General features: G+C 36.7%; 7 protein-coding genes and 1 non-coding gene across 8 annotated transcripts; 4 read left to right on the top strand and 4 right to left on the bottom strand.

The window, feature by feature from the left end:
• Nucleotides 1–23: 23 nt before the first annotated feature.
• On the top strand, nucleotides 24–4724 carry C5L36_0B11510 (uncharacterized protein; the record flags this gene model as incomplete). Its single annotated transcript, XM_029465537.1, has 1 exon — nucleotides 24–4724. One exon carries the CDS (start codon nucleotides 24–26, stop codon nucleotides 4722–4724), a length of 4701 nt encoding a protein of 1566 aa, XP_029321396.1.
• A 46-nt stretch (nucleotides 4725–4770) lies between these two features.
• On the bottom strand, nucleotides 4771–7161 carry C5L36_0B11500 (uncharacterized protein; the record flags this gene model as incomplete). Its single annotated transcript, XM_029465536.1, has 1 exon — nucleotides 4771–7161. The coding sequence occupies one exon, from the start codon at nucleotides 7159–7161 to the stop codon at nucleotides 4771–4773; it is 2391 nt and encodes a 796-aa protein (XP_029321395.1).
• Nucleotides 7162–7413: 252 nt separating this feature from the next.
• On the bottom strand, nucleotides 7414–9069 carry C5L36_0B11490 (uncharacterized protein; the record flags this gene model as incomplete). The annotated part of the gene is made up of 1 exon (XM_029465535.1): nucleotides 7414–9069. One exon carries the CDS (start codon nucleotides 9067–9069, stop codon nucleotides 7414–7416), a length of 1656 nt encoding a protein of 551 aa, XP_029321394.1.
• Nucleotides 9070–9648: 579 nt separating this feature from the next.
• Nucleotides 9649–10572, top strand: C5L36_0B11480 (uncharacterized protein; the record flags this gene model as incomplete). The annotated part of the gene is made up of 1 exon (XM_029465534.1): nucleotides 9649–10572. One exon carries the CDS (start codon nucleotides 9649–9651, stop codon nucleotides 10570–10572), a length of 924 nt encoding a protein of 307 aa, XP_029321393.1.
• A 672-nt stretch (nucleotides 10573–11244) lies between these two features.
• Nucleotides 11245–11318, bottom strand: C5L36_0Btrna6M. Its single transcript has one exon. It is a non-coding gene; the product is annotated as a tRNA-Met (tRNA).
• Nucleotides 11319–13476: 2158 nt separating this feature from the next.
• On the bottom strand, nucleotides 13477–14016 carry C5L36_0B11470 (uncharacterized protein; the record flags this gene model as incomplete). The annotated part of the gene is made up of 1 exon (XM_029465533.1): nucleotides 13477–14016. The coding sequence occupies one exon, from the start codon at nucleotides 14014–14016 to the stop codon at nucleotides 13477–13479; it is 540 nt and encodes a 179-aa protein (XP_029321392.1).
• A 162-nt stretch (nucleotides 14017–14178) lies between these two features.
• On the top strand, nucleotides 14179–14652 carry C5L36_0B11460 (uncharacterized protein; the record flags this gene model as incomplete). Its single annotated transcript, XM_029465532.1, has 1 exon — nucleotides 14179–14652. One exon carries the CDS (start codon nucleotides 14179–14181, stop codon nucleotides 14650–14652), a length of 474 nt encoding a protein of 157 aa, XP_029321391.1.
• A 207-nt stretch (nucleotides 14653–14859) lies between these two features.
• Nucleotides 14860–17307, top strand: C5L36_0B11450 (uncharacterized protein; the record flags this gene model as incomplete). The annotated part of the gene is made up of 1 exon (XM_029465531.1): nucleotides 14860–17307. One exon carries the CDS (start codon nucleotides 14860–14862, stop codon nucleotides 17305–17307), a length of 2448 nt encoding a protein of 815 aa, XP_029321390.1.
• Nucleotides 17308–17389: the final 82 nt, after the last annotated feature.

Raw genomic sequence — 17389 nt, 5'->3', positions numbered from 1 at the left:
CTCAATGCCTTCTATATTGGGTGATGAACACCCTCCTATCGTTAAACATGGATGTCCAACTGATTTCATATGATGCAGCGCAATGTGTGCCGACACCTTTGGATAAAAATTTTGTTACCTTCAATGGTGTTATGAGTGGTTCTTGCAAATTAAATCTTAAAACAGTCCCTACAATTAGACTCTACGTGAGAGCAGGTGGCGTAAGTTCCTTGGTACATGTCCATAACGTATTTCCATACCTTTACGTCCCCGTTGAAGCCGAACGATTTCCAAATGCGGAGGTAGAGCTGGTTAGATGGCTAAATGAAATAAATAATCAACTTGCTCTCTCATATTCGAAAAAACAGAGGCCTAGGAGAAAAGTAGAAGGAATACGCAAGAAACGTCAAAAGAGAGGAAAAGTTGATCAAAATGAACACCACGATTATGAGTATAATGATCAGGATCAAGAGAGTGAGTTTGACACTGATGAGGAAGTTGATACTAATTCTGAAGTCTTGTCCACTTCGAATTCATACGTTGCAGATATATCCATAGTATCAGGAGTTCCCTTTTATGGCTACCATCTTTCCTCTTCAACTTTTTTGAAAATATCTATGGCTTCCCCAAAATATACGGTGAGACTATCAAAACTAATGACTGAGTCAAAACTATTCAAGAGATTCTATCAACCTTACGAATCACATATACCCTATACCCTACAATTTCTCGCCGATTATAATCTATACACATTGAAATCAATTCGGTTCAATAAATTCTTGTGGAGGTCACCTATAATTTTGCTGGATAATGTTTCCCAAGATTATCAGCCGTTTTTTGAAACTCATTTTGTGGACTTCAATAAGATGAGACTGAACAATACTGTTGAAGAATTTGTTAATGGCCATATATGTATTGATAATAATGGCAACTTGAATGTGCTTGAACAATCCAAATTCCCAAGATCGGCGAGATCTTTGTTGGAGTTTGATGCTCAAGCTTCTTGGATTGACAATATAAACGATTTAGTCGATCGTACCCCAGCGACTTTGCATTCTGGCGAGTCCTTTTCAGCAGATCTCAGCTACATCTCCTCCACGAAGTCATTATTAGATGACGTTGATAATTTGCGTCGATCAAAAGGGTTAGACGTTGGCGTTTCTCAACATGGGTTATTTGATAATATAAAACGCTCCTGTAGTGGAAGTTTGTGGAATGATCAAGAAGATATTAAGGTTATGTTTAGAACAGCTGTGAAACTGTCAGAAGATGCATTTGTGAAGAAATACAAAACCAAAGATATTAACCTTCTTAAAAAATGGTCCGGCAAGAAAGCTGCTTTTCCAACTCCCTTTAAGAGTGTGAAATCTCTACAGTATGAGCCAATAATAGGTTCTAGTTGTTTGGTAGACTCAAAGGTCCTAGCTATGTCACCAAATAATTATCTAAGCGCTCTTTTAGCATTTGCCTCACGGAAGGGGACTTTATTAAAATCATCGTCAGACGGGATTGTTAACACAAATCTGCCATGTGCTCTTGAGATTGAACAAGATTTGATAGATGCCATCTCAGAAGATAGTGAGAAGACTGATGACGATAATCCCCCAAAAGAAGGAGACGACACAACAGTAATAAATCATCATGATGGCCTTTTCCCTAACGAACATTCTAACAACTCATTTAACCTTACTTTAAAACTTCAAGAATCTTCGGTAATTGAAGAGGTGACAACTTCTAATATATCGGGATCGGCCAAGCCGTATCGTTCATCGTTTATTTTATCACAAAGAATTCCCCAGTTCTTCAAATTTGTTTCTTATTTTGGAGATATCTTTGATGAAAAACTATTCTCTTTCAATGTTCAACAACCGATGTCATGTTCCAAGGATAAGTTTCTCAATGAATTGGAAACTTTCGGTTTACCGAAGATAGATTATATGGACCCTTTCTTTTCCAAGCTTTCGAACTTTGATTCTAGACCGTTTATTTTTGCGGGTGAGAAATTTGTTCTCAAATGCAAAGAGATAGATAAGGATTTATATCCTGGTTTGGATCAGTTCAATTTCTTCCAACAGCCGGCAAACAAAAATTCTCCAAATCTGTGGAAATATAGTCCAATCCCGCCATCTTTTACCGATGTCAAACAGTGGAGTCAAGTACCGGAGCAGAGTAAGGAGAATGCAGGCTTCAATTACGACTCGCAAATCAGGGGGCCAACTCAAAAATTTAAAGAGTACAAATATCCTTCGTTGAAAACTCCAGTTGAAAGATTATCTGTAGAGAATATATCTTTATCGATTTTGATTATGGAAATTCACGTAAATACAAGAGGTAAATACTATCCAGATCCAAAACTCGATGAAATCAATGCGGTTTTCTATCATACAAATTTACCTACGAATGTTTCAGCATTACATAATGTGGGGGTTTTTGTCAATACTTCTTCGGGTGATGCTCGCAAATACAAACAATTTGCCAATGAATCCAACTTTTCTTTAACTTGCTTTCAAAACGAGCTTGATTTGCTTGTCGCATTGGTATCATTGGTGGAATATTTAGATCCGGATATCTTGTCAGGCTACGAACTCCATGCTTTATCATGGGGGTATGTAATAGAAAGGTCCAAAGCTAAGTATAACATTGATTTATGCCAACGTTTCTCACGCGTAGTACATAAACAGGCCAACAAGGTGGGTGACAGGTGGGGCTATACCCATGCATCTGGTATTAAAATAACCGGCCGTCAAATGTTCAATTTATGGAGAAGATTGAGATCCGTTCTTAATTTGAACCATTACACTTTGGAAAATGTAGTCTTTCATGTTTTACACGACCGCTTACCAGCCTACAAAATGGAAACCTTATCTAAATGGTTGAAAAAAGATTTCAAGGGCACAAGTTATGTTATCAATTATTATGTTTCGAAAATCAAGTACGAAATGCTTTTAATCCAGAAACTAGAACTAGTTGAAAAAATTAATGAAGAATCTCAACTACTTGGGATTGATTTCTATTCAATATTATATCGTGGTAGTCAATACAAGGTTGAATGCTTATTAGTTAGATTAGCAAAGTCCGAAAATTTTTTACTAGTTTCTCCCTCAAAGAAACAGGTATTCAAGCAGGATTCATTAGAATGTATACCACTTGTTATGGAGCCAAACAGCTCTTTTTACAAATCTCCATTAATCGTGTTAGATTTTCAATCATTGTACCCATCGCTAATAATTGCTTACAATATATGTTATTCTACAGCTTTAGGACGATTGAAAGATTATGATCCTCAAAAGTATACGAGATTGGGTGTCATCAACTATAAATCTCCTGAAGGACTTCTGAAACTTTTGGAAAATAATATTAATATCTCACCGAATGGGGTGGTATTTGCTAAAGAAGATATTAGAAAATCACTACTTGCAAAATTATTACTTGAGATTTTGAACACAAGAATTTACATCAAAGATACAATGTCAAATTTTAAAGATGATCAAGAGCTAAAAACTTTGTATGGAAACAGACAGCTGGCATTGAAATTAATAGCAAATGTGACTTATGGTTATACCTCTGCCTCATATTCGGGTAGAATGCCTAATTCGGATATCGCAGATGCTATTGTTTCATATGGAAGAGAAACTTTACTAAAAGCTGTTAAAGAGATTGAAAGCCATGATTTTTGGGGTGCCAAGGTTGTTTATGGTGACACTGATTCTTTGTTTGTCTATTTGCCAGGTAAAACTAAAAGCGATGCATTTCGAATTGGAAAAGAAATGGCAGATCATATCACCAAACTGAACCCTGCTCCTGTTAAGCTAAAGTTTGAAAAAGTATACCTTCCCTCAATACTGGTTAGTAAGAAAAGATATGTTGGTTGGTGTTCTGAATATGAGGATCAATCTCCCAGATTTGAAGCGAAAGGGATTGAGACGGTCAGAAGAGACGGCATACCTGCACAACAGAAGATTTTAGAGAAAGCAATAATTTTACTATTCAAAAGTAAAGACGTGTCTCAGGTGAAGGAATATGTCCTAGACCAATTTGTTAAAATTACTCAAAATAAGGTTAACCTAAAAGACTTTATGTTTGCAAAAGAGGTCAGGATTGGAACTTATAAGAACGAAAAGTACATCCCTGCAGGTGCCAGGTTGGCAATGAGGTCAATTGAGAAAGACCATAGAGCGGAGCCCCAATACAAAGAACGTGTGTACTATCTTGTCAGAAGAGGGCATAATAAAGAAATTTTAAGAGACCGGTGTGTTTCACCCGATCAATTTCTTAGTGATTTAAACATGGTGCTGGATTCGGAGTATTACATAAATAAAGTTTTAGTTCCCCCTCTCGAAAGAGTTTTCAACTTGTTAGGAGTAGATATTAAATCTTGGGTTAAGGAGGTTCCGCAGAAAATTTCATATGCCGGTATTGACTCAACTTTATTGAATGTAAAGGTTAGGTCGTGCCTATGTTGCAAGGGAATTGCCGCTGATGGCCTTTTATGCACAGAATGTCTACAAAATAGTTTAGGTACTATGTTAAAATTGAAGAGTGAAGCTTGTGATAAAGCGGTAAAAACTAGAAATTACGTTGATTTCTGTCGTTTCTGCTCTAGTAATGTACTAAATGAAGATGTTAGCTCCACAACGGCTAATGAATGCTGCAACGAGGATTGTAGTATTTACTATTCTAGAACTAAGAAGTTGAGGGAGACCAGAACAGCTAGTGCCAACTACAGAGCAATTCCAGATTGGTAACTTGGTAGAGAATATTTTCATATGCTAATTTCGTCAAGGTAAGTAATTAGCATGTGTCAAAGTTCTGGGAGCTTATATTACACGTATTAAGGTGATCCAATTTTGAAGCGGTCTCCTTCTCTAGTCCTTCTAGCTCATAAACCAGAGCTATTTGTTTTTGGAACTCCAGGCATTTTCTTAGGCTGTCGTAATCATCCATCATTTCGTAGCCGTGAATAGAAATACTCAAGTATTTTAATATCTTTGAGCGTCTGAATTCGTTCTCCTCCGGTTGGGATGCAGTTTTCTCTTGAAGTTCCATAAAAAACGCACGTGCTAAATAATAGTAAGCTTCAGAGACTATTGAAACTTGTCTTATCTCAAGAAATTTCGGTAAAAATTCAATGAGCAATTCCTTTACATCTTTCAATGATTCTCTCGTGCCTAATTGAAAGAGTAGTTTGCATAAGCAAATTATGCATTCACATAAGTTGAAAATGCGTGTCCCCTTTCGAGACAAATTGATAGCATTTAGTAAAATTGAAATGGCTCTCTCTGGATACTGAGTACGTTCCACAAAGACTCGACAATACAAAACCTGAAATCTAATAAACCAATAGCTATTAAATAGTGTTTGGTGGTCTCTCATTATCAACAATTGTTCGTTAATTTTTTTCGATGCCTCCTCGATATTGCCCACTTTTAGGTTATAAAGAGAATTTTGATAGATTATCTCGTTTGAAAGTTCTTGATCATCAATAATGTCAAATAAACCATTCATTTGGTCCTTAATAATAGAGCATTTTGAGTAATTGCACCTGTTTAGGCATCGGTAAAATTCCAGCAAATAAAGAGATAGCTTCCATCTTTTAAAGATGAGCGAATCTTTAGAGGCACTTTCTTCAACAGAATACAACAAGTTGAAAGCTTCATCTACTTCCCCTGCAAAATACATATCATATGCCTTCCTAATATATAGGATAATTAAATCAAAGTCACTCTTTTTTTCTCTTGCAAAATCAATGGCTATTTGAATGTATAAATTTCCCAAACTTGGATATCCCATTCTCTTCCAAACGGTATCAAACATTTGACATGCATTAATAAATATTCCATTTGACTCGCCACTATCATGGAATTGTAAGATTAGATAGAGGTTTTTTATCATATTCTTTACAATCAAAGACATGTGGTCACCTTCAAGTAGCCCCACGGCAACCTCGAATTGGAATGATAGTGCTTGTAAAGAGATATTTTTCGTTTCTTTTGTTTTCATTCTTAAAAATTGAATAGTTTCTGATCTTGACGGATGATCGGTTGAAGCAACGAAAAGTTTAGGCTTCGAAATCATAAAATTTAATAGCCAAGTAAGTAAATAATTGAGGTAATCCAAGTCTTTGTTCTCTCTAGCAACTAGAATGGCTTCATCTATGGCACGTAAGGCCTCTTTGTTGGCACCAAATGAGCTATGTAGAGATGCAAGTGCCGATAAAGCATAATGGTAAAAATATTGGCGTCTGTTAGACATCATATAATCAAAGTATCGGTGTAGGGAATCAAACGACTCGTCATAATTAGCGCGTTTCCAATGATTCAGATACTCAACTTGGTATGACGACGGCAATAAGCTTCTATCAGATTGAGATAATGAAGCTATTACATTTTGAACCGATCTGGGGGTATGGACGGCTTGCTTTTGTAAAACATTGACTTGGGACTGAAACAAACTAGAAAGATCAAAGTGGGAATATACCACTGTTTTACTAAAATCATTAACAACTTTACATTTGGGAAGGATTCCCTCCTGAAAAGTTTGGGACGTGGAAACATCTATGGAACTATCAAGGCCTCGAAATGAGCTCCACGCCTGTTCACTTTCTTGTCTGTAGTCAACAAAGCCGTTCCAAACTTTGATCCCTTCCTCGAATGTCATCGTGTAAGATCCAATGGAAAGGATGGATATGAAATTGCCTAAAAAACTTGATGAATGTAAACCCTTTAAGGGTTTTTGATAGCCCGGGTTGTGCTTGAAATTATTTATGTATACTGACAACTCCGTAGGTGGATCAATTAACAAGGCCGACGATGAGTTCAAGAATGTGAAAAAGTCATCGTAAGATTTTAGACTCCATAAGTCCTTCAAAATGGAACGACAAATAAACGCAATATTGGCTTTGACTTTTGTTTTATCCTTCTGTGGTCTGAAAAACTCTTCAATTCTTACTTCAAGTAGTTTCAAAATTTGTGGCAGTGAAGGAAAATATGACTCTACAAGATCTTTTTGCTGAAAATCCTCCTTCTCTTTCCCATTCCCTATCAATTCAACCAAAACCGATAGCACAGGTGGGATACAGCTCTGTGGGATTTTCTTATGACAATAATGTATGATCAGCACCAAAATTGGAACTTTGGAGGTAGAGAGAACAGCGCTCAAAACACAATTCTGTTTTTCTTCCATTTATCTGCTTCCTTATTCAAACAAAGTTAAAATTCCAACTGCTTCCTGGGCTGTGATCTTGGTCGTATATGAAGGCTAAGAAAACCGAACGAACCTTGTAACCAGGGGAAACAAAAACCATTTTTGCGGAGGCTCGCTCATTTTCCACATCAACTTTAAACAACAATTTTTACTAAAATATTCAGTAATATTCAAACTAATCTACAGTATACAAGAGCAATCTAAAAAAAACACTTTATAAATCCCATTATTTTATCTCAATTGCATAAATGCATCTAATAGTACAGAGGAGCTATTTTGATCGCCATTTGTCTTTTCAAAGACATTCCAAAATCTTAAAGTTTCATCACCTGCACCAGTAACAATAGTTTGGCCATCTGGAGACATGGATAGGTATAGGACTCTATAAGAATGGCCAGTAAGAGATGCTATTTGCTGCATAGAGTTATATTTCCAGATACCAATCTGATTCCGTGAATAACCATGTGTTGAAACCAATTCATTTGAATTTTTGGACCACATTAAGTTACAAACTTGAGATCCTGTATCAACATCATGTACCTTATTGCCTGTTAATGTGTCCCAGCTTTTGATTCTCCGATCTGCTGTACCACCGCCAGATGCCAAGATACCTCTCTGATGAGGAGACCAAGCAACTGCTTTAACAGCGGCTTGGTGCTCTGTAAATCTGTACAAAGGTTCTGTATTAAGACCATCCCAAACAATTAAATTATTATCATTTCCACCAGAGGCCAACTTGTCTTCATTTATGTTCCACGTTAGGCCGCAAACTTCTTGCTTATGATGTTCCAACTTTTGCATGAAATGAGCGGGTTCCCTAACATCTCTATGTAAAATTGATCGATCTCTTGATCCAGATGAAAGAATATGTTTGTTCCACGATAACGATGATGCCCTCATAGAATGGCCAGTCATGGTCCTAGTGCATTTGCAGTTGGTAGCATCCCAGATCTCGACAAGTCCTGAATTGGTCCCAATGGCTACGTGGGTCCCCGAGCCTATCCATGACACACTACAGATGCTTTCGTTGTCCCCTAAATCACAAAGTTGATTAACAGAGCCTGAGGCTCCATCCCACAAATAAACAGAAGATCCTAGCCCAACCGCCAAGACATCTTGGGATCCCCAATCGACTAAATTCAAGTAAAAATCGTCGGCCAAATCAGGTGCATCGAGAACCCTATACGGAACCTTTGGAATATTCCTTGTCTTTTTTGGTGGGGATAAAAGTATACTTTGAGTATCGGCTCTCACTGGAGATATAGAGTATAGTTCATTCTGTACATTCATTGACGAGGATGTGGGGCGTGTCCTACTTGGAGATTGATAAGTGAAAAGATTGCCCTGTGTTTTCCTCTTTGGTGTTCTTAATAACAACTCTTCCCTGGTCCTGGCCTCTTCATAATCCTCGTCATCCAGGATACTACTTGACATCCTCCGGTTATTCGTGTTGCTCATATCACTTCCAGCACTTCTGGGTGGGGGCGTCTCTTGTCTTGAGCTTAAAGTTGAGCTTGTATTATTCCTCTTTGTGAAGGAAGTGGGAATATTATCACCGAACAATTCAGTCTTCAAAACAGAATCAAAAGTCATATTGGCTTCCTCTTCTTCTCTCAGTAAATCTGGATCATTTACTGAGGAGGTCATATTGGTAGGGCTTTCATTTAATATGGCTGAAGAATATGCATTAGTAGCATAATCCGTTGTTGCCAAACTAAAGGCGGTCTGTAAATCAATATTTGTTCGGGAGGGTATATGACGATCACTGTAAACCACCTTCTTTTTATTTCGACGAGGAGTTGACGGAGACGAATATGGACCTAGGCCTTGGTTCAGCCCTGCAGATGAGCCCCTTGATGGAGATCCAGAATAAAATTTGTCAGCCATACACAGTTACAATTTACTGCGTTTTATAGTCACAAGGAGAAGGGTTTACCATATAGTTCGCCCTCTTGTAGACTTAAATGGGATGATGCAGGACAGATGAGTATCATATGTACATGATGTTCTAAAGTGGGAAAGAAGATGGGCGCGGTAAAAATGTGCAAAAAGTGATTTTCATGTCGTGCCATGAAATGTCTGAAGTACAACTCTCTTTTTTCATTTTACTGGTTGAGAAGCTAGTATGGAAACAAATACTGAAGCAAAGAGAGCCCTTGTTGTATGTTTTGAAATTAACTCCAAAACTTAGTTTGCTTTTTTTCCCCTCTCAGCTATCATATACTGACATGTTAGTTTTATGGAATCACGCAGAATGAAAATCGTGCCAAGGCACTAGAAAGAATCAGACAAAGACAGCAAAATATCATAGATGCTAATAGGACGTCAACTCCAAACGGAGCTGGGCTGTCTGCAGAAAGCCCGAAACCTGATCCTACAGTGGCTAAACGCCGGAAACTTGTATTAACACCTGAGCAACAAGAACTGATTGAACGAAATAGACAGAAGGCGTTGGAGAGATATAAAATGAAACATGGAGTTGCTCCAACTGGTTCTCTCAGAGACGCTTCATTAGGTAAACAGAAAGTACCGGCTCTACCTAACAACGCCAATGACCCCAATGGTACCAATATCAGAAATTGTGAGACTACTAATGGTATGACAAGACCCTCTACATACATAAAACCTACCGTTCACAAAAAAGATTACATTGAATACGATTTTTCCACAATGGAAGATACTTATGGTGGATTTATCACAGGAAAAAATATAGGTAAAAATGGCGGATCCGTGGGAATGTCTTTAAATGAGTGGAAAAATCAACAATTAGAGAAAAAAAGCATGACACTTAACGATGATAATGATGGCGATGATTTACCGCCATTAGAAATTCATAATGCTCCCCAGTGCTACGAATGTAAATCCATAGAATTAGACAAAAAAATGTTTGAAGTTTTTGGTTGTCGTGTTTGCAAAGCATGTAAGGAAAAATATCCTGAAAAATACTCTTTATTGACCAAAACTGAATGTAAAGAGGACTATTTTTTGACAGAGCCAGAACTTGCAGATTTGGCCTTATTCAAGAGAATAGTGAAGGAAAATCCACATAGTGGTACTTTCTCAAGAATGCAACTTTTTTTAAGATATCAAATTGAGGAGTATGCTTTTAAGAAATGGGGATCCGAAGAAAATTTAGATAACGAATGGCTTCGACGAGAAGAAATGAGAAAAAATAGAAGAGAGAAAAAATTTAACAACAAGCTCAAGGAAATGAGAAAAAAACTAAGAGCAGAGGAATTGACTAAGAATTTGAGAGCTGTAAGAGACAAAAAACACGTACATAATTGGTCTTTACCAGTTAAGATCAAAAACAATGACTCCGAATCTAATAACCTCTACGTCAAACGTTGTTTAGATTGTGGAATGCAAGTAGAAGAATTTATACTATAGAATAGTGACAATTCATATGAAACAACTATAATGAGGCCCAAAATCTGGTGTAAGCTTTTAGTTGACAGAGGAGGCTATCTATAATATTAACCTGTAATGAAATAGCAGGAATGTATGCTTGGATTCTTTTTTTTTCCCCAACTCCCGAAAACTGAGTCTAAAATTTTCTAATTGGTCGACTTGACATGACTTGTTCAAAACTGATATTCGAAGTTTTAATAAGGTTATACCATAACCAACGAGCTCTAATATGGGCTTCACGGCGCTATATAAAGTGATTTATTGTTTCCGTCTGGTACAAGCCATAGCTTTAAAGTTGACAGTCCTTCTCCTTCCGGTTTAATTGCAAGTGTGGATACGTTCTGTTTTTGCAAAGCAACTCACTGAAGGTTATTCCTTTTTTTTTTGTTTTGAAAGATCCACAAATGAGTGAATGATTACATTATATCTACCTTCTACACTTTCACTTATCTTTTGACACTGATAGCTTATCCAAGCGCCTATTTGTTTCGATCATATTCTGTGGAGGTTAGAGAGTGTGTTCTTGGAACACATACAACCCAAACTATTCTAATTAACTACTCAGAAGCTACTTATTATCTGGAATCACATATCCCAAAAACTGATTTATTTTTACTATATAAAAATTGTTGTAAAAAATTTTAAACCTAATGCTCTAGGCGAGATTCGAACTCGCGATCTTCAGATTATGAGACTGACGCCTTAACCAGCTGGGCCACCAAAGCATTTGTTAATTGGAAAAAAGAGGAGAATTATATAAAGCCATGCATTGAAATTTGGTTTTAAATAATCAAAGAAGAAATATGAACTAGTTTTTGTATTAAAATTAAAAGCTCTGAGTTTGTAGTTAAAACATCAACAGAAAAAAGGTTACCAGTTTCTTTCTTTTCCAAAGATATTTTTCAAAATATACTTGAAATAAAGTCAATCAAGGTGTAGTTTATTTATCGGAACATCAACATTTGCACAATTGAGAATTGTAGATACTCCACTTGAGCAGATATTCAACTTCAAAAAGAAAGCTCGCACATCATCAACTCTAAAAGTTAACATAAACACATTTATACCTTAAGAGATATTCTGGCGATTGGATTCCCCACTTGTTGGCCGTTTGTTACAAAACGCTTAGCCTTTTAAATAATATTTTATAGGTCAGTTTGCTACTGTGCTATAGCGAGAACAAACTATTGTGATTATAATTAATAGCAACTAATACTAAAACTTGAAGTTAATCATATGAATATATGGCGTAGTCAGATCAACCACTTATGATAAGCCCCAAACAACAATTTCCGAATGTTGGTAAAACTAGTCAACCTTATGACAAAACAAGAAGTTTAAACTAATGTGCTATCCCATTTTTAGCTTTTTTCTACCGCATTTATTTTTATTTGTTTCAGATTCAGTTCAGTCATGTGGCTAGCTCAAAGAATATAAAACTCTTTATATCAATCAACTAGAAATATACTTTATGTCATTAAAAACTTGCTATGAGTTAGTAACATCCCAGGAACCAGTAGAAAGAGACATTTCTGCTGCATTATTTTGCTGCTCCACCTTAAAACAATATATGTAATCTAGCACTATAAATATATTTTTGGATATAAATTCTCACTTCAAAGAGTACGGATCACACTTCTATCGAGACTTTTGCCGAATAAACAAATAGCAACAGGTTTCTTAATTTAACATACAGGGATTTCCATCAGAAAAAAAAGAATCTTTATTTTTTTTCTTAAAATGGTATCAAAATTTATTAACTTATAAGAGCCAAAAAAACATCTTGGATTCTACCGATGTTGCTGATGGCTTAGCTAATTTTAAGCAACATGTTCCTTTTTTTTATATTTTGACATCAGTAATTTCTGTCTTGGACAACTTTTTGTTAATCATACACAACCCTAAAAAGTAACTTATAAAGGTGTATTTTGTGTAATTTCCTAATGTTTTACTGGTTAGTCGCAATGTTCCTTGTACAATATAAATAATTAGAAATCTTATTGAATTTTCCGCAAAATCTAAAAGTGATTTCCGTTGTCAGCAACCAGGTGAATGTATTGAGAAACTTCTCTTTTCAAGGATTATGCTCTAACTAAACTTGGAAAAACCTTTTATTCACTCAAAGTATTTCAGCATATCAGATTACAAAAGCAAAAAACTTTATATAGTAAAGTGAACGATATTATGATTGAAGAAAGATTTTCCCAATAAAATGAGCATGATTCAGAAATCAGCAATCAATACTTGCAGAAAAAGAGCGATTCAGTATTCAAATAACTTAATTAGAACAACTTCGTACGTTTTCTTTATGCTCAACAGTCATTATTTGCCACCTGGTATTGTGCAAAAATAACAAACTATACGTTAAAGAGAACGGTACTAGGGGTTCCTGCGTTTCGGATATCTTAAAACTAACAAGCTATCATCAATAGAAGGAATTAAGTAAATTATGAGATGGTAAGCTATTAAACCAGGCCAAGTTGGCGAGCATCATAGCTGGATTTATCAAATAAAGGTCAAGATGGTGAGTGAATGACTATCATCTGTTACAGCAACCATTTGAGAGGCTTGATCACACTGCCAAGGACGCTAGAGCATTTTCGATATAAACCTGAGATGAGTAGCATCAGCTTAAGTTAGCTATATTTTATACAGAATTAACATTCAGCCAAGGATCCATAAAAAAACGATAATCTGGAAAAACAAACATCAAATCTTTTGGTTAAGTGCTCAAGTGAGGTATATAGCTTTGCAAATACTGTCTTGGTTGATAGACTCAAATGATTATCGTGAAACGTATATGTAATACTTTTGATGTTTATTCCTACCTTTACTTCTTGATTTTGCGATGATACTAATTACATGTAGACTCTTTTAAGATAATTATTTGCCTTCTTGCTCATTTTTCAAATTTTCCAAAAAAAACTTCAACGTGTATTTAGCAAACAATTGCATATTAATAGACCTGTCTTGGGAGTCTGTAGAAATCTCACAAGAACGATTCCATTTGGGACCAGCAATTCCTATATAAACTGTTCCCACCTTCGCATCTTCGTCATTGATACTATTATTATCCAACCCAACGTTTGTTGATGGTCCTGCATAACCGGTTTCAGATAGGACGTAAGTGGATCCAAATTCAATACGCAAATTCCTGGCCATTTTCAGAGCAACTTGCTCACTCGGACCAGTGTAGCTTTTTATTTGCTCCTCATTCCAACCAGAAAGCTTCAATCTTGATTTCAAACTGTAAATCAAACGTCCACCATCAAAGAACCTAGAAGCCCCTGGTATTGCAATTAGATAAGCACTTAACAAACCACCACAAGCACCTTCACTGACAGAGACAGTTTGATTTCTTGCAACAAGAATGTCGGCAATCTCTCTTACTAACTCCTGGACTTCTTCAGGTGGGAAGTTCATTGTCGAGCTAGCTGGTGATTGTCTTAGATAGCTGAGCGCAGAAGAAGACCACTCCGGGTTCTCCGGTCTAAAAACTTATCGTGTCATCAACTTATTCAGCTTGGCACATTAACTCTACTTTCAGCGACATGAATTTCTCACTCTTTGAGCTAGTCCTCGTACATGAAAATCCATCTTTTTGTACCCCTAGACAAACAAGATTTCTCATTCATTTTATTATACCCACAAACAACCAAGATGCCAGTATCATTGCCTCTGAGATTCAACGCAGGCCAGGTTTCATTTAACGAAGCATTACAAAAGTACATACCTTTGCCGACACCGGGTGAAATCATTGTGGATAATAGTCCCGAGGGCGACGGGTGCTACTCCTTCGTGTGGAGGCCACGTGATAGTACGTCCGCTGAAACTGAGGAATTGCTAGTCTTCCAGGGAGACGTGGTTTGGCAGAAAATCAACTCTTGCACCTCTGGTAGGGTTTACATGCTTGCCTTTCTCAGTTCGGGTGCCAAACATCTCTACTGGATGCAAGACGTGAATGATGAAGGCGCCATGGAAGATGGCGATCCTCTTTCTGCGGATTCAAAGAAAGACCTAGAGATTGCCTCTCAGATGAGGGAGGTCCTCTGCGAATAGGTAGAGAATGCTACTCGGAATAGTGTATAATGCAGATGTAAAAAACATAAATAATCGATCTGTAATATAACCGACAATTCAACTATTAGATAGTAACAAACTGGTGTGAAACGCGGTGGCGGCCCTATCTAAAACATTCCGTAAGTTTGCAATTTCTGCTCTCCTATCTAGTCCTAGAGGACATTTTATGTAACACATCACATACTCATGTCTGTCGGTGGTCACGACTCTGGTATGTCGTTATCCCAACATCAAACCTCTCCTGCAATAGTGTCTTCTCTTTCGTCTTCCCCCATAATTCGTCGGTCCACGACGGGTGTAACAGGGAGAATTGGAACCAGACCATCGACTCCAGCAACACAAGAGATTGTGTCCCCAAGTGGCACCTTAAGTCGAGTCCCGTATTCTGAGTTTGAAATTTTACAGCAGTACAATTTTAACAACCATCAACAGTTACAGATAAACCAACAGTTTCAAGAGCTTCATAATTTGTCTTCTTCTCAACTTCTTGATCTGCAAAGTAATTTAATGAACAGAAGTAATATTCACAACCATTCAACACCCCTTCACGGGAACAACTTAGATCAATTGGGGGAGGTTACATCAATAACAACAGAGAGAAATCAATACATTTATGGGGCTTCCTCTCAAAACCACCGCGGTGATGAAACTCCAACCGAAGCAACTGAAGTATATACATGCCCATATGGCTGTTGCGATACTCCTGGGATTCCAGAATATCTTTTACTGAATGGACTAATTAGAGGTAATTATTATGATGTTATCATAAAGGCATTCAATAAGAAATACAAATTACATAAGCTGTTTCTTGATCGAAGTCCATATTTTAAATCCTTATTCAATTGGTCTTCTCCATTCAATCGTCAGAGGAATACTTCTAGACTACGAGCTTCTAATTATAGTGACTCTGTCCCTTTGAACTTGTGCTCAGACCTGAATTCGGACTCAGACACTAATTCTGAAGATGAAAGCGATTGCTCTTACAGGAAGACTTATGAATTAATATTTGATGATCTGGACGACACGAATATGGCTTCTAAACGGAAGAGTTTTGAGCTAGCAATTTCAAGACTTTATGGTGCCGCAAATCTTAAGGAAGAATATAAAATCCCTTACGATATGATTGAGATGGGCCAATATTTGGGGCTATCCGACATTTCTTGTACTGCGACAGACTTTATTGTTAAAAATATGGATATGTCAAATTTGGCGGATAATTTGAGGTTTGCAATCAGTTCTGATTATGGTACTGCCAGCCAAAGAATTATTGAGAATGGTAAAGGGATACTATGTTCTGATGGGTGGGAAAAGGGTCCAGATGCGTGGAATACAGTTCCCACTTCTATAATTTCAGAAGTTGTAGGTGAGGACTATTTTTTTGTCCCAACAGAGTGGGATAGATGTATGTTTATTATTAAGTTGATAGAGGTAAGGCTTGAAAAAAAAAATAGCAGTAACAAGGATGATTATGTTAGCTCATTTGATGATGTTGAGCCCCTGAAAAAAGTATTAAATGAAAAAATTCATTACTGTCATATCCAGCCTGATAAATTGCAAGAATTAGAAAACTTGCTTGACATCAATGGCAACAATTATATCGAGCCCCATATATTACACGCAGCATTGTGGCAAACAGTACAACTAGAAACAATGATAACAAGATCTTCTGACTCACCCCAAACAGACAAAATATTTACTAGTTGTAAACCACCTTCGAAACATCATAATTGGTTTAGAATTCCATCTAAAGATGAAACATTATCTGGTCTACCGAAAGAGTTGAATATATTACTAGAAAATAGTTTTTCAACTAGCGCAAATAATCAACTAAATCAGAATGATACCAAAACTACCCAGAGAAATGATTTTAAGTCTGTAAATACATATGAGGAAAAGACATATAATTGGACAAGAATTCCGCCATTTAGGTTTTCTATTTCATTTGCAAATGTCTCCCAATTGCCTACAGATAAAAGAGTCTATGGCAAAACATTTTGGTATGCAGGGTCATATTGGAATTTATATTTGCAAAAGAGTTATATCCCTCAGAAAAACAGCTATCAAATTGGTGTTTATTTGCACCGTGCACATAGTAGCTCCTCAAACTCTTCTGGAAAAACTGGCACAATCAATCCAGATATATTTGCGGGTAATATTAATTATAAAACTGAGCCTAAAAGGTACGATACAAAGGAACACTTCACAGTGCTACAATCAGAAACAACAACAACAACAGCGACTGCAAGTATTGAATCTTTGGGATCAAACAGGGGTGGAACCACCATGGTTGATCAGTTGGGTGTGAATATACTTGATTTGTCAATTGATGACAGTACAACATCGTTGTCCTTTGAAACATCTGCTAATGTTACCAAAAGGCAGGATAGCAAGAAACAATCGATTATTAGTTATGAAGATCAGAGGAATGAAATTCAAGTGTACTTTGTCATCTTCACACCATCCAGGCGTGCGGTTCCAACAATAACATCTTTTCTCTCTGTGCCGAATCGCTTTGGAAAATCTCAAAGCTGGGGCTGGAAGTCTAATAACATGTGTGTGTTTAATGAAGATGGTACCTTCGCTGACGGTCAAGATCCAAACTTAAAATTTATGATATTATTGGGTAATGTTTGATCTTTTTAGGTTATATATACACGTATCTATATTTTTTTTTCTTAACAATAATAACGATAATAACAATATTAGCAGTATTAGC

The sequence above is a fragment of the Pichia kudriavzevii genome, chromosome 2, assembly GCF_003054445.1.
Source record: "Pichia kudriavzevii chromosome 2, complete sequence".
Classification (NCBI taxonomy): Eukaryota; Fungi; Ascomycota; class Pichiomycetes; order Pichiales; family Pichiaceae; genus Pichia; species Pichia kudriavzevii.
This window is presented reverse-complemented; position numbering and strand designations above follow the sequence as displayed.